General features: G+C 37.1%; 1 protein-coding gene across 1 annotated transcript in view; it reads left to right on the top strand.

Annotated features, from left to right (window-relative positions):
- LOC108676865 overlaps positions 1 to 23,806 on the top strand; it is a 96,379-nt gene that overhangs the window by 71,734 nt on the left and 839 nt on the right. Inside the window, exons 4-8 of the mRNA XM_047879822.1 lie at positions 17,603 to 17,708; positions 18,897 to 19,012; positions 19,769 to 19,907; positions 22,714 to 22,858; positions 23,090 to 23,152. Of these exons, the coding sequence (XP_047735778.1) occupies positions 17,603 to 17,708; positions 18,897 to 19,012; positions 19,769 to 19,907; positions 22,714 to 22,858; positions 23,090 to 23,152 (569 nt within the window). The remainder of the gene's footprint in view (positions 1 to 17,602; positions 17,709 to 18,896; positions 19,013 to 19,768; positions 19,908 to 22,713; positions 22,859 to 23,089; positions 23,153 to 23,806) is intronic.

Genomic DNA, 23,806 nt, shown 5'->3' with positions numbered 1-23,806 from the left:
TGCCCATATATTTATTCACTCACAATATCAGCTGCTATCAAATTTATTTTCGTGTGTAAAACTGTTGCAAAATTTTTCCCGGCAACTTATTAGTAGATAACTAGGGAACTCCACTTTCGTGAGCACTACCCCTGATACGAAATGCGTTGTTCTTTTTTTTTGCATTTCAGCCTTTATTGTAATCGTTCTGTCGTGGAATTCAGGCTATCATGTGCTAAGTGCTTTATATTTCCATACCTGGAAAAAAATATTTCCATACCTGGGATTCGCTAATTAAGTGCTATAGAAACTTCACTTTGGACGCCATGTTTTACAGACAGGAAACTAAATTGCCTTGCAACTGCTTACTCTGTTGACCGCCATGAGGGGACTTTATCGTAGCCCTCTAACGAGAACATTTTTATCACATGAGAGATTTTTATGGAGTCATTTTTACAGCCATTTTTACACCAAGCTCAACTGTAGCAACTTTATGGCCAAAAATAATAAACTCCAATTTTAATTATGTAATTAGGATTCTAGTTTGGGTACTGGAAGCATAGCATATGAAAATTTTCTGAATCTCTCAATTATAGTCCATCCACTAATGGAAATATGTTCATTTGCATGCGTATTATTTCCTATTCCGTGGCTAACTTCATAATCAACCGTAAAGCGGCAACATTAGAACTTTTATTAATACGCAGACCTCTGATAATGTAACTATTTGTAACAAGTTTCAAGATTTCACAACCAATTAAATGATTCCTGCTTCATATTTGTTTGACCATTAGGACTACATAACACAAAGTTATACCTGTGATCGCGAGTCAATTTTTCACTTAATTTGCATTGAATTTTGCCTTATTTTATTATTTTTATTCAGTGGAGATATTAAAGAACTTTTTGGGAAAACGGTAAAGTCGTATACTATAGCCTGAAATTAAACTACGAGCGGAGCTTTTCTGAGCTGCTTTCACACATCACTCGAGTGTTATTCAAATGTTTGGAGCAAACACCGTAGATTCACTCGATGCGGCCAGAACTCCGTCGCCTACCTCACTCGCTTCCATAAAATATGCACGCCGTAGTTTACTTTAGGGAATTAAATGAATGTTATTCATCACACCTTATCAGGCCTGAGTTGATTTGCCATGATGCTGTGGAAACAATGATGCAGTGCCATGATGCAGTGGAAACAAGCAGTGTTCGATGTAAACAATCACTGCAGAAACTGTTAGAACTGATAAGGCATTACAGAGTCTGTTATCTTATTATTATTTTTCACATTTCATGAATTATATTTATTCATACTATCCAATTAAATTATAACTTTGCATTTAACTTGGACTTACACAGGATATTATTGAAACATATCGGTATAACAGTCAAATAAGTTACAAGTTTTTCAGAATAGAAGCAATATTGAATAATGAGAAGGTACACCAGCTATGACATATTCATTTTTTGCACTTGAGTTATTCGCTGAAATTTCACCAACTGAACGAAGAGGATCTGAGACGCTTACGTCGAGGCTGCACCTCTAAGAACGTAAATATTGTTAATGAAATGAAATGCGTTGTTATTTATTGTTCACAGCAGCTTATTGCAAGTCTTTATTATTTATGCGTTATTCAATTAAAAGTTTGGACAAGCTCGGTGTTCAATATTCATCGTCGAGGCGAAGTTAGTCTGGCTACTGGCAGAATCCCGACCATAGCTGCTACAGTCGCCAATATATGGGCATCTCGGTATGCGTAATGCTGCACGATCCTACAGCGGCGACATAGGCATCTCGGTATGCGTAATGCTGCACGTTCCTGCAGCGGCGACGTGGGCATCTCGGTATGCTTAATGCTGCACGTTCCTGCAGCGGCAACATGGGCATCTCGGTATGCTTAATGCTGCACGTTCCTACAGCGGCGACATGGGCATCTCGGTATGCGTAATGCTGCACGTTCCTACAGCGGCGACGTGGGCATCTCGGTATGCGTAATGCTGCACTTTCCTGCAGCGGCGACATGGGCATCTCGGTATGCGTAATGCTGCACGTTTCTGCAGCGGCAACATGGGCATCTCGGTATGCGTAATGCTGCACGTTCCTGCAACGGCTGCATGAGCATCTAAGTATGAGTAATGCTACACTTTTTTACCACGTATTTATATATTTTATGTGAAGTATTCTCCTAATTTTTTCTATTTTCATTTTTATTCTGTTCCTAAACGGCAATAGAAGTGTAATAAATTCAGTTGGAATTAGGAAGTAAACTGTCTTTCTTCGTGCCAAGCAATATTGTGACATCGATTTGTTATTCCCGCATGAATATTAAACCATTTACTTCAGCGTTAATCTTGCATGGAAACTTTGAGGCTGGAACTTGAGGCTCTAACTTTTTTAATCTGCATTCGTAGAACATGTTCCTGTCATCACTTTCAATGGCGCACAGTCCGCTTGGATTTAATCTTAGGGTACGCACACAGTGAAAGCAGGTTTGCCCGTGCGGGCAACCTGCTCCAACCTGCCACAAGAATGAACATAAGGAACCTAAAAGCAAAGAAAACGCCAAGAAAATTCACCATATCGATATTGAAAACGTTTCGGAGTCCAGCTCCATCATCAGTTCGACTAAACTTCCTGATTGCTGGGTCTCGCATACGAGATTGCCGATTGCTGGTTCTTGCATTCCTGATTGCTGGGTCTCGCATACGAGATTGCTTATTGCTAATTCTCGCATACCTGATTGCCGATTGCTGGTTCCCGCATACCTGATTGCTGATTGCTGGCTCCCGCATACGAGATTCCTGAATGCTGGTTCTCGCATGCCTGATTGCTGGTTCTCGCATAAGAGATTGCTGATTGCTAGTTCTCGCATATAGGATAGGATTGCTGATTGCTGGTTCTCGCATGCGAGATTGCCGATTGCTGGTTCTCACATACGAGATTGCCGATGGCTGATTCTCGCATACGAGATTGCTGATTGCTAGTTCTCGCATACGAGATTGCCGATTGCTGGTTTCTGCATACGAGATTGCCTATTGCTGGTGCCCAGTTTTTCCAAGCCTCTTTCTTATTGATCGCCAACGATTAATTGCAGGCTTCCGCGTAAGCTTCAAAAATATTTCTTTCTGTTCTCATTTAATCTATACGCGAGACATCCAAGCTAACGAAAAATATTCTTCTTTCTGCGCACTAAAAATTGTATAGATGAGTACTGAAGGAATAAATTACTACCATTTACGGCCGCTTAAACTAGATAATATTGAGTTTGCTTTCCTTCCATTTTTGTTTTTGCAATCAAAAAATCAAATGTTTTCCAATATATGAGTTGAGTTGGAACTGGAATAGCTTATCTGAAATCGAATCGCAATCGGAAAATCGTCCAAGATATATCGTATCACCGTAAACTGAAAGTTCATCACTATATTGAAATGTATTTACCTCGCCCTTAATACTCTACATCTCACTTTATTTTCTATCCACTATTGGATAGAAAAATCTATCCACACACCTCACGTTATGCTAGCTCAAGGCATGCCGGAGCGACAGCGACCTCATAATTTAACGAAGGAAATGGAACGAACCTTTCAACTGACTGTGGATTGAATCAGACTGAATAGAGTAAAAGACGAGCGAGCGTTACAATGCAGAAGTATATCGGCACAAGAAGGCCGGATCACAGGAATAAGATATGTAACTACAGACGCTTTGTTAGTTATTTGCAATTATTTTGTGCCTGTTCTCATTGCTTAGCAACTAAATAGACATTTTACCATCAATCTACAGGTAAAACGTTTGGGAACTGTACCTGTGCGAACTCCTTACTTAACCTGACTTGGGAATCACTCAAAGCCGCGACTCTAAAGTGTAAACTGAGAGGCCAGGCGATCAGCTAATAGGTTCAGCAAGTGTAAACAATTGGCTGCAGGTGTTCATTGGCGAGTAGAAAATGTTAGCGAAAAGACGTCCGAGGTATTCAAGTGCAGCGCACCAATGTTTACCATGAGCTGCTAGGACTAACTCTGTATGTTATACACTACGGCATGCTACTTTTGTTGATACGGATGTCCATGTGACTTCGTTTCGTACTCATCTTTGGTATACTCAATATCTGGTATAAATGATACCATATATCTCAATGTGTAATACTGGGATGCTGCTCCATCTTAGGCCTAGAGGTATCTGCGAGTGTTGCAATATATTGCTCAGCACCGAGTATAAATGATGTAGCAATGTTAGAAGTGACAGTAATAATGTTGATAGTGACGCAGATCATACCAACTGAGGTTTTAGTTCCTAATCCCTCACCAAGAATTTTTATTTTTCATTCTGGCCTTCTGAATTTGCTCTGTACCTGCACCTACTTATCTAATTAATAAATTTTAGTGTAATGTCACATTTATATCAATCAAACTATGTTGATAGTAAATGAATGAACTTTCAATTTTTTCAAGAAAACAACTGTTCCCCTTGAAACGCACATGTAAAAAGCACCACGCCATACTTCAAGTAAATAAAAAACTTCTAGATTTTGGCCGCTACAATACCAATCAATGGCAGGCTCGATCCGTTGCTGCGGTTTACTAAACACGGACCGGCACTTGATATATTCTTAATTTAATAAAAATAGTAAATATTTTTTTTAAATTTGATAGATTTATAGATAACGCTAGAGTCCAGCGGTCGTCATTTGAGTCAACTAATCGCATGAAAGCGTCTTGACTTGCAAGCCGGCGTGTGTATAGTTACTCTCATTGCATTCATGAAACTCAATGTGATCACAAGACGGTTCTAAAATATTTTTTGAGAGGAACTACAAGCGCCTGGCTTTTGAAACGCTCTTAATGTGGATCAAGATTACGGCTCGCACTTACGCTGCTCTTTCGAAGCCTTAGCAAGCCATAGCAACATTTCCATCCCGTGATCCATCCAACGCGAAGTTTAGATCAAGTATTTCCCTCGCGGTTGAAAACCAAGGAAATTTGGTGTTCGTACCTTGTAATAGCACTTGCGTAATTTTTTAGCTAACGAATTGTTTGCAAATAAAAGTTCATAGCTATTTGATCTTGCATCTCCTCGGCCATTTCATGCTTTAGCAATATTTGCTTTAACTTGTCAATTGCCTTTGCGCGCTGTATCAACGTGTCAATCTTGAAATAAATTTGTGACCATTCCCGCTTCAACTACAACATGGAATGGTTAAGAAATTTAAATGCTTAAATAGTCTGAAGAAAATCCATCTCTCAAATAGTTTTTATAAACTTATGATTAAATTATGTTTTAATCATGTGATGAATTTCCTTAACATGGAGGCTCGGTTTCGTTAAAATATGCATTGAATTTAGAGGAAATTTCATCAAGGTTAGAACTTCTCATCCGCTTTACTTTAACCAGAAATTAACATTGCACGAGGAGCATTCAAGAGGAGAGCGAACTCTGATCCCTTTTATTACGCCGGTATTATGACTTGGGGGAGATATATACTTTTTATTATATGGAATTCGCTTTAAATGTGGGTACTGAAAAGCGTACTTGATTGCGAGATCGCAAAATGCTTGATTGCAAAATTTCAAAATAATATTAAATTTTCTAAAATGACTCCAGCATGAAGATGTGACCTAATTTTAAAAAAATATTTAAACGTTTAATCCGTTGCTGGGATCCGCAATTTGTGTCGGGCAAATTATTCTTCTTAAAATAGACAAGGAATTGACTATTTGTGCTTTGAATCAGAGAAAAAGTCGTGTTTTGTTATCATTTGACTGACTTCTGACATTTCTCATTGTCCAAGAAAATCTTGAACATACTTGTCTATCATTCCATTTTTCATTCACTATTTTTCGTTCTCTCAAAATTTCCGCTGAAATTTCTACAGCGAGTTATGAATGATCCAAAAATTTGCAATTTTTCGCTCAAAGGAAGCAATATCTTGAAGCCGAATTATGGACCTCCATTAATTATCCTAATTCCCTCACACTGGAGAATAATCCAGAGCATGATTAATTCGGAGCGTGATACACTATTAATCTCAAAGTAATAAATCAATGCGAAGAGGCGAGGAGATAATCACCTCCAGCGCGCCCTCCTAACCAACTCGGGATCTTGATCTGCAAGGCTTGTTCTTGCTCTCCATTCACTCCAAGACTTACGATGAAACCGAATATTCATCTGGGGATAATAAACCAAAATAATTCTATTATAATATTCCAATGGATGTTTGAATAAAGTGTAAGTATTTACCCATCATGTGTGATATTAATTCAATGCAATTTATATTCAATGCATGCGATTGAATCAATGTCATGTCAGAAATCTGGTATGCACGTTTTTACATGTAATTACGAGTCAAGACAACTCATCAAAACAACTGTATGTATAATGTCGTCGATCTATTAAGTTCAACCTTTTCTCTTATATTATTTAACTTCTGGCTGAATATAGCTAAAGTATCCGCCTTATTTTGGCACTTGTTTGTCTATTTTTTTCACGGTAGACGTTTAACCTCTCACTTTGTTACTGACCTTTACCGCCACGCAAGAGACTTTCGTACGCTGAACATTATTACTATACGCTAAAGCGGAACATAGATACTAAATTTGCATGCGTTTACCAGCCTATTAAATTACCAGTCAAAGTCACGTCGTTTACTCTGCATGAGTGTCCCCTCGTGAGACGGTCGCTTTGAAGTCTTCAGGGGCGCTAAGTGATTGCTGCTGACCGCGCGTGTCTCCAAGTTCATGCGATATCATTCATAAGACTGTTACCGTTTTACCTTCAAACAAATACACTGAAATTTATTTTTTTTCGTGAATTAGTAACTCAAAATACTGTTGCTTTGAATACTGTTGTGGGAAAAAACTGTTGCTTCAAATAAACGGTTGCTTAAATTACGGTTTCACCAAAATGAGCAATCTATTGCTTGCTAAAAAGTGTACTATATTAAAGTGTTTTTCGTGCATATGTTTTATAGTTCATCTGCATTCTGTTCGCAAATTTGTATTTGTTTGCTGGATGTTTGAATTCGTTCATGCATTTTTGCTAGCTTTGTATCATGTATACCATCACGGAATTTTATCAGCTCCTTTGCAGAGTGGGTGTCAATCATTCCAGGGGCCATACTTTCAAAATTCGCTAAGTGAACGTAAGTACTTACGCTCTATTTTCTTGTCTATGATTGGTGGATTTTGATTGAAAGGCCGTCAATGATTGGCTGATGAACTTACGATCTCTTAACTTTTTTTGAAATTATGGGCCCAGGTTCCTTAGCTCACGCATATGCCAGGATGTTTTATGTACGATTTCCATACTCATTTTCATTCACTTGCCGTGAATTTTCAATCTATTTTACAACACTTCTCTTTAACTTCAATTACAGTATTGTTGTTTGTTTGTCTGCCGCAAATTTTATAATCGATATTTAACACACTTCTACCTGTCCAATCGATCTGAAATTGTGCACACTTGCGTAAAGTCGAAGACAATGCATGAATCACTTGACAGAATAAATAATTTTAAAGATTAAAAAAATTTGTATTAAAAAAAATAAAAATACTTTTTCTTGTTATTTAAAAATAAAATAAGAAATTCATTGTACATGTGTAACATCGGAGACACTTGCCTCTTTAGAAGTGTTGTCTTTACAAAGTAATTCTTAAACGCCGCATATTATTTAGATACATTTCGTAGATTTTCCAGCATATTTTCGTGAAAAATAACACATTTTATCCGCCCTCTCTCATATTTTTATCGCATTTCTATTCCTTTTCGTATGCTATTTTACAAATTTTCAATTTTATTATTTGTAAATTTCGAATATTTTACATGCGTTAATCAATAATAAAATAAGCCTGACTGACGCCTGATTAGTCAAATAATCGTATCTTTTTTGCATTATACAATTTCTTTATATCTGCTCCACTTTATGATATTCTCATTTTTTAACATCAATTATTGTATCTAATTTATCATTTTTCCTTATCCTATTCAACATTTTATAGCGAGAACTGGGCATGTATGTGTAGGCTATTCTGTTATTCGAGTGGCTTTCCAATATTCAATAATTAAATTCAATAATAATTAAAAACTAAATCTCTCTATTATATCAGGCAAATTAAAATAAATTTTGAGGCCACTCAGTAAATATTCATCCTCACTCCTCAGCTACGCCGGATTCATCTGCCAGTCAATTGTACATTTTACTGTGTATGCATGTTTCATTTTACAGTGGAAGCTTGCTCTATTTTCACCAATGTATTTGTGCTTTATTATTACAACACTTCTCTTTAACTTCACTTCTTGTTGTTTGTTTGTCTGTCTGTCTGTCTGTCTGTCTGTCTGTCTGTCTGTCTGTCTGTCTGTCTGTCTGTCTGTCTATCTGTCTGTCTGTCTGTCTGTCTGTCTGTCTGTCTGCTACAAATCTTATAATCGATATTTAACACACTTCTACCTGTCCAATCGATCTGAAATTTGGCACACTTGCGTAAAGTTGGAGACAATGCATGAGTCAATTGACAGAAAATAATTTTATAAATAAAAAAATTTTCTTTTTCATTTAACAAATTTAAAAATCATTTTGTCTGCTACCAATCTAATAATCCATATATGACACAATTTGACCTGTCCAATCGATCTGAAATTTTGCACAATTGCAGAATGTCAGAGACAATGCATGAAGCAGTCGACAGAATAAATAATTTTGAAAATATACAAAATTTTGATATCTTAAAAAATTTTTGAAAAATAATTTTTTTAATATTTGAAAATACAATTAGAAATTCATTGTACATATGTAACATCCAAGACACTGGATTCTTCAGATGTATTGTCTTTAAAAAGTAATTTTTAAACGCATATTATTTTTCAATGTATGCTTGCTTGCTTGTTTTTTCTTCTGAAGCCTAGCATTTGAAATATTAAAGGCAATTCGGGCACGCATCGCCTCGAGATATTAACCTACTGTGGAATTTTATTATTCCGTGGTGGATTCAGGAAGCATTTGAAGATGAAAATTGTGTAGCAAAGTTTATATAATTGAATTTAAATTTGAAATTTATTGAGAATTGAAATTTATTTCTCTCTCGAATTTCCGAAAAGTATAAGTAAATGAAGAACTGGTATTATCTTAGAATCTATTAAACAGATTCACGTTTGTGTGCTTGGTTGAGTAGTGTAGGTTATAGTGATAGTGTAGGTTATATCAAGCAGAGAATAAAGATATCATTTCAATACGAAATTTAATTTTAATTTCTTACTTTATGAGTCATTATGATTGCAGGAAAAATTATTTACTGAAACAAACACAATTCTTCCGAGCAACACCGAGTTTGCATGCTATTGTATAATGATGAACAAACTCAAACTCCAAGGCAAACATCACATATTTCAGGAACTTGGTTTACGCTGCGTTTGTGCTATTCTTTGAAGCCTGTTAGCGTTGATGCCATTTCAACATTATTTCTACTGCTCACTGTAGTCGAAATGGTATCTATAATCCTTGTACTGCATACCAGATACGGTATATAATACTATTTACCACGCGTTTACATTAAGATGTCGGGTTCGAAAAGCGTTTTCACCGAGCAACAGCGAGTTTACTTGCTACCTCATGTCAACCTGTTGCGCCGTATTAACTTGCAATTAATCGCCAAAATTAGCAAGCTCCTTAGTACCATAATCTTTCTAGCAAGGCAAGGTTAACCTCCTAGAACTAACTCAATATTTCGATAGCGAATTAAAATCATATTCAATAATAACACAAAGGTTAAATTGTCTAATTCGATCTTTTCTGTCTTTCAACTGTTGGCCCAACTTTTTCAAAAGTTACTGCGACTAAAATCTGGGCAGTGATGAAGTTTTCAACTCACTTCACTATATGTCATTATTACTGAGAGTTTCACTGTTCCAACAATATTCAGAAGAGGTCCCTGCATGCTGAGGATAAATAGTCATTTATTGAGGCAAAAGCCGTGGAAATCTTGGCGTTGAGGCGCCTGATTCACATTATAAAGGCATCACAGGATCCGACGCTCGTATCCGGCCCCCATCAGAAGCTGGTATGAAAAATCTAGAGACGTCTTTCGCGCCCCGCGCTTGATTGAAAGCGCCCGCTGAAAGTGCACGCAATAACATCGACCTGCACTCCCAGCGACCATCGTCAAACTGGCTCGTTCTTGCGTAGAGGCCCTGAAAATATTTATCTTACAAAAATATCGTATATATGAGAAATTTTTTAAGAAAAGATGCCTGGGTAAACGATCTTTATGGACCTGGCATTAATTGAATTGAATCTTCTGTGCATGAAGCGAGCCGTTATTCACTGTAAAAATTAGCAATATCACCGGCATGATGATCGACGAAGCATAGGATTTTAATACCTCTCATTATAACTCTTGCAAGAAAAAAATCGTTAAAAGCTATGTAAGAAAACCCCCATGAAATATTGGCTTTCTAATGTATCTCCGATAAAAATCATAACAATCGTTACATCGAATCCACAAGTCATGTAGAACTACCCTCAAAATGTTGGGGTGCTAAACCAAAGCTCCAACAACTTCATAAATCTAGGCCAATCAATTTCAGAATATGATTTTATAGCGAGTCAAACTTGGAGTCGCAACGGTCTGCACTCGTCAGTCTCAATGTCTAGCACGCATACCCGGTAATTTGAAAGTCCAACTGAAGTATTATTCTCTTGAAGTCGCAAGGTCAAAGGATTATAGCTCAATAAAATATAGCACAAGAAGGTTTTACGAGGCAGATCTCGTATGCTCTAATTAGCTTCGTCGCCCGACGAAACTTTTGGACGCTTAGGCGGCGCTATAGTTCTTAAGCCGACGTAATTGCGAGCGAACATGAGAATAATATTTAATAAAGCTATTATAGTTTTTTGTCTCTATTAATACGTTTAAGAAATGTTGAACCCTACTGATTTGAAGAAATGGGGCAGTTTTTTTCTACAACCTCCACATTTGAGTAATTCTTACAATAGGATTACTTGGATTTTACACGAGATTCAAAGAGGGAGGATCAAAGAGGTGCTTTAAGACCGGTAATGTTTTCAGTGTACACATTTTCTGCATTTCCTCAGACTCGTTTCCAATTTGTATTAATTTCATAACAAAACTGTATTATTTCGAATCTTCAAAATAAACGTGTTCGATAGAACACCAACAAAAAAGCAACAGAATACTTTATGAAAAAATAATAATAATAATACCCTAATAGAAATCATGCTTCACAATAAACATCATGCCGATGAACCTACACCCATAATTATCCTGACCCTATAGAATTGATGTCTTTGCAGGAGCAGAGTTCGTCCAAGTCAGGGGCTTTTAGGAGCTCGGCCTGACCTTTGGGGCCATGTTAATTACTAATCAATGCCATCCCGCTGTGCTGATGGCTCTCCGCGCCATAGTCGAGAGTGCCAACTGGTAGGGAGCTACGCTCCATCATACTAAATCTATTTCCATTTGTTTTGCCAGAATAATTAATTACTGTTTGGACTTGTTAAAGGTTCAATCTTTGCCAAGTTGCGGAAGAAATATTTAAAGGCGAAAGGTCTTGAGATTGTACTTCCACTTGTATTATAGCTTTACAGAGTTGTAGCATGTGCTTGATTGTAGTTGCGCATGTGCTCATGAGATCTGTTTTACACATGTTCCGCTTGTTATTTTCGAGAATAAAGCTCTTTCACATCCAAATCGTGTTACTATTTTATCACGGCAAATAGCAAATCATTGATCATTTATTTATTCTGGTTTGCAACCAAGTCCCAATCCCCCATAAAGGTTCCCGAAGCCTAGAAAGGCTTTCTTACAGTACAATACCGCACGTAGGTTACCGTAAGTGTTGGTACTCGTAATCACCGTGCATGACCTTAGCAGATATGCAGTGATTACCGGTCGCGATGAACCGATCTGTCTAACCTGGCGGCACGCCCCATATGCCCCTAAAACCATGAATCATTAGCCATTTTCCCTCGTTAGCGACTGTCCTCAACATGAAAGTGATGAAGACAGTCACTGATAATTGATTTTATCTTAATAGCTGAATTTCTATCATCATTACGGAATGAAAGTTTTGATATGACGCTGTGGGGGGCTGCAATATGCTCGAGTTTTGTGAAGTTGGTTGGACTCAAGTCTAGGATACCGATTGCTTTAAAGCGCGTTAATCAATACTTTCCCGATCATTCGTAATGACATAAACGAATTTCATTCTGATTTCGGTATTCACATTACTTGAGAATTACAATAGTTTTAGAATCCACATTCCAAAGTTCGTGAGTTCGTCATTATAAGCACGATACGGGCTCGTGTCTTAAATTGTTCGGAATTGCACAGCTCCAAACATTACACCTCACGTCGATCACGAATCCTCCAGCCTTTGGCTAGCAAGTGACGTGACGTTGATGATAGCAATCCTCGCCCAAAATACCTGCTTACAAGTCATGCGAGGCGGCATTGAACTCAAGCATCACTTCAGAAATGCACATCAAGCTTCTATTCACAAATGCACATCAAGCTTTACTTCAGAAATGCACATCAATCTTCTATTCACAAATGCACATCAAGCTTCACTTCAGAAATGCATCTCAAGCTTCACTTCAGAAATGTCGCTATCGTGACAGCATTGACAGGAACGGCAAAATGTCTACAAATCAAATTGAAGTTTCGCACTCCTATGAATTCCACGTACCCATGTATGTGAATATCACGAGCCGTCTTGCTTCTGTTCAATTCTTTCGAATTTAAGAAACTTGCATGTATAATTATTAAGATATTTTGGATCAGAAAGAGAAAATGATGAGAGATAATATCAGAATTACGATTTAAAAATAAGTTTATTTATTGTAAATCATAGCAAGTAATAATCTTCTGTACATGAAACTTAATTAGACAACTGAAGAGACGAAGGCAATAACTGACTGGACGCATGTACACCTTTAATATTCAATAAAAACCAGTGAACTGAACATTGACGAGGCGCATTTCATTATTGTCGAGGCCATTGATATAAAGCCTTATTAACAACCTGGAATAATTTCACATAAAAAAATTATTTATCACAAATACCTCAATTTTGAACCACATGCGAACCCTGAATTTAATCAAGGATGCTCAAAGTGTCGTTCCCATGCGCAAACAAATGCTCGATCAGTCGGGATTAAGAGAGCAGCATAGTTTTTCATTTTTAATCCAGACAGCTTTGTTTTACTGTCACTGTGAATGGAGCTTTGTTTTCCCGTCACGGAGTAAATGGAGCTTTTTCTTCCCGTACCAGGGTGAGTGGATCTTTTGTTTTCCCCTCACGGTGATAAAGCTTTGTTTTCCCGTCACGGCGAACAGAACTTTGTTTTACCGTTACTAATGTGAGTGGATTTTTTTGTCTTCTCGTCTTTGGTGAGGTGGATCTTTGTTTTCTCGTCATGGGGTGAGTGGATCGATGTCTTCTCGTAATGGGGGGAGTGGATCTTTGTCTTCCCGTCATGGGGTGAATATATTTTGGTCTTCTCGTCATGGGGTGAGTGGAGCTTTGTTCTCTCGTCATGGAGCGAGTGAATCTTTGTCTTCTCGTCATGGGTGCAGACCTTTTCCCAGTTTCGGGGTGAGTAAAACCACGCTTCTTTGTCGCATGTGAAGAGATTTTTTTCTTCTATCGTCAAGGTAACCGTTGTTTTTAACTGTGAATTGCAGCGACAGTCTTTCATTTTGCCATTATTCGCATCGCCAGCGTATTTTGTTTTTAAGAGGGCTCTGGAACAGAGGATGGACAATAGTTAGTTCTCCGTGAATTCATTCATCAATCAATTTAGAACCTCACACTCTTTTTTACTTTTTTATATCAAATATTTATGACTTATCTGTGATATTTTTACCTCTTGCATAAAAATTATCTGTTCATAGTGAAATTAAATTAACCTGCTAGATAAATTTGTTCATCTAGCTGCAGCAAAAAATCTGGTAATTTTTATTTTACATGAAATTTTCATGACCTGTTTCCAAAATGTCCCATCGAAAAACAGAAAAAAATTGTCCAACATTTTTCAATTTATGCATGATATATTAATCAATTTTACGATAATTCCACAGTAATATTCCCTATGTTGGTTCAACCTATGGACCATCAAATGCAGTGCATCGGATTTAGGTAATCATTTCTCCGATATACCTGGGCTTTACGACGGCGAAAGCTGTGGGATGATCGATGAATATCTGATATGAATTTTGTGGCCGCAGAATGAATTCATTCGATCGGAGAAGGCCGAATCGCCCGCTGTTCCAAGAAATTTAAATATTCAAAATATTTGTCCATATATTTGAATATTTTGATATTTGTAAAACAAAAACAAATAGTTTAAATATTCGAGTTATTCGTCCTAATTTTGTTAGTAAGGATGAAAATAATACATTGTTACCGTTGAATTCGACTGCGTTATGTTCCTTATTACCAATAAGTGGAAGAAAGATAATATGAATGCGGCAGTGAATGCAGTGAATGTCGGACTAGATTTCGTCAGAGAAAAGTTATATATTTTCTTCAATAATTGAGTTTAAACTATTATTTTGAATTTTTTATATTAAAGCAAGACATTGGCAACAAGTGTTTTTTTGAAAGATTTCATGAGTGGAACTAAGAAATTGAATGATGAAATATGTAACATTTCAAAACAGTAGCGATAGAGGAGTTAATTGCTGAATTAACGGGCGTGGAACATATCTTCCCCTAACTTACTTTTAGAAGGTCAACTGAATAAAGAAGAAATGGATTCTCGTTTATTATATTATATTATATTATATCATATTATATTATATTATATTATATCATATTATATTATATTATATTATATTATATTATACTATATTACATTATGCTATATTTTCCCAGCAACGCGTGTTTTGCTACTTGTATGGTGCAATTCCAACCTGGAAGTCGAACAATTCAGAACTCGGCATTATCGGTAGTCGACGCAAAATACTGACGCAAGAGGAAAATATTCGGAAGTCGACGGAAAATTGCGAAAAAAAAATCGTGACTTAGAATTCGACGCGACATGCTTGGTTTTTATGAACAAAGGCCGCCGAGTTTCGCTCATCCGTCGCTAGGTGGCGTACGTCTGCTGCCTTATTTTGCCTCTTTACCTGATCCTGTTTTATTTAATCGCGTTTCACCTAATTTTATTTCCAATAATCCCGTTTCATTTAATTCATTTCTCCTTAATCCTGTTCTCGCTAATCCAGTTTCCATCCTATCACATACAAATAATTTTGTTCCCACGAGACTCTAATAAGTTGTTAAATTGGATAAATTTTAATAAATGCAATACCTGAGCTGGTCCACATCAAGCTTTTCTTTCCCATCTCCTTATCTTACTTTAAACCTAACTAGTTCTTGTTGCAAAATAAATTTCCAGAAGTAAATATCTAATTCAACTTTTCAATCCTATTTCCTCATTTGTTTCCAACGTCTAGCGATCTCGGAGATTGATTATAATGGAAAATTGTGTTAAGTTAATATCCAGACAAGATGAATATCGTAGATGCGCAAACGCATATATTCACAACGCCATGCGTATATAACCCAAATAAAAACACAAAGAAACATAATTTTCGACACTTTTTACAGATATTTTACGCACTAAGTAACGCTTCTTATTTATCGTTAACTCGAGGGAGAAGCACTTTAAAGAGGAAGCTTGATACGCTTAATGACTCCGGGACTGAGCCAGCATATTCTGCTCATCGACATGCCCTTTACGCAGCGAGATCACGCGAACCGTTGCCGTCTGTTTGACGTCTCTCTGTAAATGATATCTCGTGCTGCGACCAGCGATACCACTTCCCCCTTTCCGTTCATTAATGAAGTCCTGGTCGTTGCGAACATCCGCTTTATAAAGAAGGTCGTAGAGTTTTATTTCGTTTAGGTACGATCTTTTCATGAAAGATTTATTGTTTATGCTCGGAGACGTTTATACGAATAATAATCGTGAAGTGCTTGACATTGCAAATGGAAAATCATACAATTGTTGTCATTAATAATTGTTTCCTAGTGTTTGTTGTATGCTGCGAGATTTTTTAATATAGTAAATATATTTTTGACTCATCCTCCTGTCGAAGGGTTGTTTTATTATCCCAAAAAATTACTATGAGTGGTTTCTGATAATTGGTAAAAATTCATATGACCATCCTCGAGCAATAAAATAATCATAATAATTATGTTCATCTCATTAAAACTATTCAATACAAAATATGCGAAGTTTATTAGGTGTTTATAGCTTCTAAAAGTTTTTCCAGCTTGCCAATATCTGTGGAGCCTGACTTGAACAAAGAGCCTCATGAAGCTGCAATTTGGTCAGTATCGGCAGCGCGCGATAAGAACCAAGTTTAGTGTCAGTGTCATCGATATTGTCGGCCATGTTGTAAACAGAATTTTTTTGTCCCCTAGCTTTGCCCACTTTTGTTTTATGATTTAGAACGGCCATAAAACCAGGCGCTAGATTCCGTAAATTCTTAGGGATTTGTCGGAGTTGGATGAAAAATCTCTCCGCGCTGCAAGTTGCTAATCATTCGGGAAGTTTAGATTGTTTCCGTACAGGAAAAAATGTACGTTGACGCCTGAGGCGTCGTGGAAATGTTTCTTCCTGCTGCCGGATAACTGACAATGGATGGCTTAGAACGTGCCGGTCTTGACCGCTTTATAATGATAATGAAGCTGCAAATATGACGTCAATTTTTGAGAATAATGGAGATATACGTACGTAGCTGATAGAGTAGTTGCATTCTTTGTTGTTCAACTTCAGTATTGTTTAAGGAAACATTATAGCGTTTATTCAAGTCTTTGAAGAGTTACTGATTAGCGAAAAGTTTCCATTAGTTCAATTTCCATCGTACTTATGAAAACTTACGAATTTATCTCATGATTTTCTGAACTCTAGTAACTTCAGTAGCTTTATTGGTCTCTTAACTTTATCATAACCTGGAGACCGGCGCGGAAATCTCAAATTCCATCTCGTTAATTTTTCCTGAGAAACTTTTCTTGGGGCATCATTTGCACAAGTGCGTCTATGTTGGCCTGGTAAGAAATGCCTCGGGTTAGAAAGGATTCTTCCAAGATAATTAAAATAAGCTGGCCATGGAGGTGAAAAAATCGCTCAAGTTTTGGCGTCTGCTGCCTCTGTATTTACTCTCTTCAGATATTAATGCTCATGGAATATATTAGTTAGAAAAATTTGTTCAACTGAAATCTTTCATTTGATGCTTTTTTGAAAAATTGGGAAACGAGCTTGAAAAATTAATTCATAGAACTGTGGATCTAGAAGTTCCCTCGCTGGCAAACTCTTCATAAATATTTTTACTGACTCAAACTTGAGCAAACCATGTCAAATTAAATAATATCAGTAATTAATAATACTAATAATAATATTTTCTATTACCATTTTTTTATTTTATTATTTTTTCATTTCTAATATTTCTATTAATATTCATTTTCAAATTAATATTTTCAATTTTATCTATGTTATACATATAAATATATTATATAATACTATATAGTTTTACTCTCACCTAATTTAAATACTGATGGAATTACTCAAGTTATTTCTCAAAGTTCAAACATTTTCTTCAGATCCCGAGCTGGAGAGCCTCGAGGCGTCGCCGCTGCGGTACCGCCCCGTGGCCCTCGACCAACTCAGCCGCACCACACGCTTCTCCAAACAGGAGCTCCAGTTCATGTGAGTGGCACCACACGCTTCTCCAAACAGGAGCTCCAGTTCATGTGAGTGGTGCAACACGCTTCTCCAAACAGGAGCTCCAGTTCATGTGAGTGGTGCAACACGCTTCTCCAAACAGGAGCTCCAGTTCATGTGAGTGGCACCACACGCTTCTCCAAACAGGAGCTCCAGTTCATATGAGTGTGCAAGACAGTTCTCCAAACTGGAACTCCTGAGGCTCGCCGCACGTTGCTCCATACGGGAGATCCAATTCACACTGAATCGCACCACACGCTTCTCCAAACAGATACTCTCGTTTTAGAGGAGTGCCGCCAAACAGCTAACCTTCTCCAAACAGCAAGCAGCATACAACAAAATCATATCTGCAAATCATCTTGCTGCAAAACTGTGCGAAGCAAAATGCTGTAAGCCGGGGGCTACAAAGAATCGTGCTGTAAACCAGAGCTACAAAGCATCATGATGCAAGACCATGATTCAAGTATATTTTTGCAAAAAAAGAGCTACATAGCATCATGCTGCAAGACCATGTTGCAATTCAAGGCTCCAAAAGAGCATTCTCCACAACCTTATGCCAAGTGAATATTCACTACAGCCTTCCAGTGTCCCAGCGCGTGCCTGTAAATGTTCTTCAATTAAAAACTCGGATCTGAGCTACAGCTGGAACCTTCTTGAGGGTCCCGTCATTATTAATGATGATACTCATCTCAGGTTCTCATTATTTTTAAAATCGAGTCACAGTTCCGGAACTGAAGGCGCTCCAAATATCCGAGTTTCGGCATTTTCATTTCACGCTCCATAGGTTAAACTGTGCCAGCTTCTAGTCTCCATTTAGTTTATTTATCTAGCATTGAAACGTGAATTGAACTGTGACACTGGTCTGCAATTCTATGGAAATAATTTTTTTGTGTATAGATGATAATTAAATTATGGATATTATGTAGCCCTTATTTTGATTGTTCAACGTTTTGCAAAGCTGTTCAGTAGAAAAAAGTCTTCCTGTTAAATAAATGCTTCTATATTTTTTGTACGGTGTTATCTGTCGTTTTGTTTGAAAAAATATTGAGACGCAATTTCGAAGGTATTTTAAACAATAATAACTCAGATTTATAATGCACCGATCAATAGAAAGTAAAAAATAATTATGTATAATGATATAAAAAAAATCAATTGCCGTAAATTTTTGCACAGGTACCGAGGTTTTAAACAAGAATGTCCAAGCGGGGTAATCTCTGAAGAAACTTTCAAGAGAATCTACGGCAAACTCTTCCCTGTTGGCAACACCACCGACGACGGCTCTGGCAGGAGTGAGAGATTGCCGTGGCATGATTGTTATTTTGTGGTCTGATTGTTGTATTGTGATATGATTGTAATATTGTGGTCTGTTGGCTCCATATGGTTACAGTGTGTAGTGATTGTTGGCTTCGTATCTTGTGATGTGATTGTTGGTATCGCATGTTATATTGTGGTACGATTGTTGGCTCCGTATGGTTACATTGTGATGTGATTGTTGGCTCCGTATTGTTATCTTGTGGTCGTGATTGTTGGTACCGCATTTCATATTGTGGTATGATTGTTGGCTTCGTATCTTGTGATGTGATTGTTGGTATCGCATGTTATATTGTGGTACGATTGTTGGCTCCGTATGGTTACATTGTGATGCAATTGTTGGCTCCGTATGGTTACATTGAGATGGGATTGTTGGCTCTGTATTGTTATCTTGTGGTGTGATTGTTGGTACCGCATTTCATATTGCGGCACGATTATTGGCTAACCATTTTTACATTTCGGTGGGATTGTTGACTCAATATTGCTTTATTTCGGCATGATTGTTGGCTCCAAATTGTTATATTGTGGTGTGACTTTAGGCATAAAATATTACAAAATATCTTCACATTGATTACCAGTATAATGCAAATTTATCTGCGCACATTACGTGTTCGGAGCTTTGCGAGAAAACTCGTATATTTTTAAACCAGTCCCAATATTAATCTCTTTATAACCGAATTTTTTAAAAATAACTCCACATTGATTACCATTAAAACATATCTATACGTGTCCAGACACAGCCATGTACGCCCATTACGTGTTCGGGACCATGGACCCTGAAGGCACGGGCCAGATCACCTTCGGCGACTTCATCACGGGGCTCTCGGTCCTCCTCAAGGGCTCGCTCGCAGAGCGCGTCGCATGGATATTTAAGTGAGCTAAAAATATTAATTATTATTAAACTAACCCATATATGACTTAAGTAATTTATTCACTTTCACTTAAATTCTATCATTTATTCTCTTTCACTTTACAGCTTGATTTTCAGTCTGCTAAATCATTAATCAAAATAATACAAATATTACGAATAAATAAATATGTATATATAATATGAAAAGAATAATCTAAAATTTATTTACGTTTGCCTAACGTTACTAAAAACTTATTTTAATCTAATCGCTGCAACGCGTTTCGCTTCTCGGCTGCTATGTCACGCGACAACTCACTCAGAGCGATAAAAACAATTTAATCTTAACGAAACGCTTGTGTTAAATAAATAAAAGAAAATCTAAATGGAGCAAAAATAAAAAGCTTTTGAACATATTAATATTATTATTATTGTACTTATCATTATAGCGACATTTTGCTATATTCTTGCTAGGCACGTCACACGTCTAACTTATTTATTATGTTGCACTAACTCATTTACATTCGCTCTATTGAAGGCAGGAAACGTCCGCTCTAAAAACCTATAAAATATCTACACTGCCTTTGTGTTAATGAATTGATTCTTTAAGTTCATTTGGAACGAGATTTCTTCATGCGATCAAAAAACTTTCAGCATCTATAAAAAGTAAATAATGGATTAGCAATAATAAATCAAAGTAATGTCCAAAACGGCTGCACACATTCAGCAAGGCAAAAGTTTCGATAATTTCTGGTATAATTAAATGACTACGTCTCAGAGAGTACTCAGAAAAATTAATGGATTTTATTGTCAAAATAATAGCACATTTTCCTGCACTCAGCAAGAGCAGAGGGCGGACGCAGTACTGAAACAGATTTGGCGAGCCAAACTAGGTCTGGATGTGTCACACAAGGGTAATAAGTGCATCGCTATTTGGACAAAGTCTCGCCTATTTCTCTGACTGACGAGTCTAAAATCAGGGCCTAAAGATCGGGCATTGTAGTCTTAATTCAGCAGATGAGGTTGGTCGTTCCTCAGTTGGTTTAACCTAAGATATGTGCATTAGAATTTCATGTATACCAGTGCATTAAAACTCGGGCGTGAAAGTTTAAGTTCGTTCCTGACGATTCCCAGCGAATATTTGATGGTTAAAACGTCAAACATTTTATTTTCTAACATTGCAACTGCTTGGTAAGTTCAGCAATTAATTGGTCCAAAAAGTCTGTGCGTGCCCTAAGTAGTAGACTATCTGAGTCTTTTCTAATAAAAATGGAATAAAATATAGAAAGACCAATATTTAAGACCACTAAAAACTCTTCAACCTCATTTGATAAATCTTTGTGCATTTTCCATTTCGATGTGAGTTTGAGTAATTCATTTATGATCAGTTGCAAAAATTATAATTTCCATTTTGTTGATCATTGTAATACAATGACGCTAAATAATAACTCCCAAGTTTACTCGGAGTTTCCCATTCATCTGTTTAATTCATCGGAGAATAAACAGATGTTATAACTTGAATCAGGTCCTCCACTTGCTCTTCATCATACATTTTTCCGCATCAAGTCATTATCTATATTCCTATGTCATAACTTTATTAAACTTCCCATTTAAAATTGCAGTACACTTTGACAATTATATCTAATCTTGAAACCTAAAGCATTAGTAGGTTTATTGCTTTTCAATTTCATTTGTTTGACCACGAAGCGAAGAATGGAAGCCGAAGCGAAGACTGCTCTCCTCTTTGCTCTAGTTAATGAGCTCTTAGATCAAGAGCCCAATCTCTGCTAAGAGGCTCCTCCATCGTAGGCTCTAATGCAGTAATGAAACGTCGTTTTTTCACCGCAATTTACTTTGCACAATCGGCATGTGCTGGCTAATGCTACTGTACCTGGCCAATGCTGTTGTACTAATAAACTCGCTTAGTACTTCACTGATTGGTCTTCTTATTTGGTACGATAATCGCTTGCCTAATCTGCACTTCTGCGCAGCATTGATAGTTTCTGAAAATATTCTAACGCCTCTGCCTTATGAGCATAATTACATTTTGTGAATGCTAATATTCAGGATTTTTATTACAACGGAAGCGTTGACATATACTTAGGCTTTGTCCAAAACGCGATGCTTTTTTTTTATCATCTTGACCCAGTTTGGCACAGCAAAAATTGCTTATCAATGCTACGTGCATAAAGTGTGCCACTATTTGGAAAATATGACCCATTAATTTTTCATAGTGTAGACTGTAGATTTCATTTCTGGTATGCAAGTGCACCTTCCTTGTGCATAACGCCTTCATGTCACATAAAATATTTGTAAGTTGTTTGTCAAATGGAACATTTCGCTTATTAATGCTGATTTACTCAACAGAGCAAAACATCCAACGACTAATAAAGTACAGTATTATTAATATATTAATTTGTAACTGCGGTCGCTGTTACAAATTAGGCCTGTCGCTGATTCTGAACATCGCAGAATTTTCACATCTTTTAGCCTTCCTCGAACACGCAACTCACTGCTCTAATTTTACTGTGCTTAACCACCTAGCTGCCACCTCACTGGTTTAACCAGAACTGTCACAGGTAGCTGGGATCGAGCCCACGACTTCACTGCTCCAATCTTGGTGCTCTGGACTGTAATCACTAGGCCAACCAGTATTAATTTAAGATATTTTTTTAATTTAATTTGAATCAGACAAGCACATACCTCATCGCTGGAATTTAGATCTCCACTATTTTAATTGATTCTTCTAATTACAGTATTTTACCCGAGCTCATCACAAACTTTTCATTCAAATTCAGGATTCCCTAGAAAAAATGAATAATTTTCCTACAGTCTTTATGACATCAACAACGATGGACGCATCACCCGCGACGAGCTTATTGATGTCGTGTCATCAATATACGACTTGATGTCGGACCAGACGGTGCCCAGAATCGATGACTCGACAGCCATCAACCACGTCGACAAGATATTTGATGTGAGAATGTGAATCAAAAATCTCATATTAATCTTTTTAGCCTCCTTAAAATTGCTATTTGACTTGTGTAATGGAACAAACTCTTTATAAGTGCTTGTTTATATGCAGGTTTTCTAAAGGAAATTTATCGTAAATCTGCTATTCACTTGCGCATGTAATCCACTTTTTGGAAATTTGATTTTCAGGTGTGAATTTCGGACAGTTTTAATTGTGCAATTTTTCCACCAACAGAAGCTTGATTTGAACAAGGATGGCGTGGTAACCATGGATGAATTTATGGAATACTGCTCAAAGGTAACGATTTTTACTTATTTTTTCTAAGAAATTATTCAGTCTTAAATTGACAAAAAATCCATTTAAGTTATATCTCATCATATTTGGTTCTCTTTCATTGTATTACTGTTTGAGCGACCGTTAAGGAGGATATTATGTGGATCATACACCAGGGGTAATAAGCTTATGCCAACTTCAATTATTATCTCAAACTAATGGGTACAATTCTATTATTGAAGAATAATTTTATTATTGAAATGCTATTTGGCAGCGGTCAGGGTTGCTCCATGGTCAGGGATCAGTTGTGTTTTGTGGGTGCGAACACCTGCGTGCACTGGGACAATGACAACAAATTGATTATTTATATTAAAGTTTAAGGGGAGCGTCTAGGGTAAAATTTTGGATTTCGGCTTTTCCGGTTTTTAGTCTCATCTTAAAGCTGACATTCTGATCTATCCAACGGTACCAAAACCATCTCTGTACGTTGATTTATGCGTTCACGACAGATCATGAAAGGGAGGGGGGAGGGGTAGTTCTTTAACAAATAGAATGGGAGGAAATTCGCTGCGAGCACTTTAAATAGAGTGTCTGCTTGAAGTGCACCTTAGTTACCCGCCTGGCGTCGTATGAGGAGGTGTGCATGCAGTCGCTCCCACCATCCTTGACTGGAATCAA

The sequence above is a fragment of the Hyalella azteca genome, unplaced genomic scaffold (assembly GCF_000764305.2).
Source record: "Hyalella azteca isolate HAZT.00-mixed unplaced genomic scaffold, Hazt_2.0.2 contig3902, whole genome shotgun sequence".
In the NCBI taxonomy this organism is placed as follows: Eukaryota; Metazoa; Arthropoda; class Malacostraca; order Amphipoda; family Hyalellidae; genus Hyalella; species Hyalella azteca.
The sequence above is the reverse complement of the archived record's forward strand: the minus strand, read 5'-3'. Positions and strand labels throughout refer to the sequence as shown.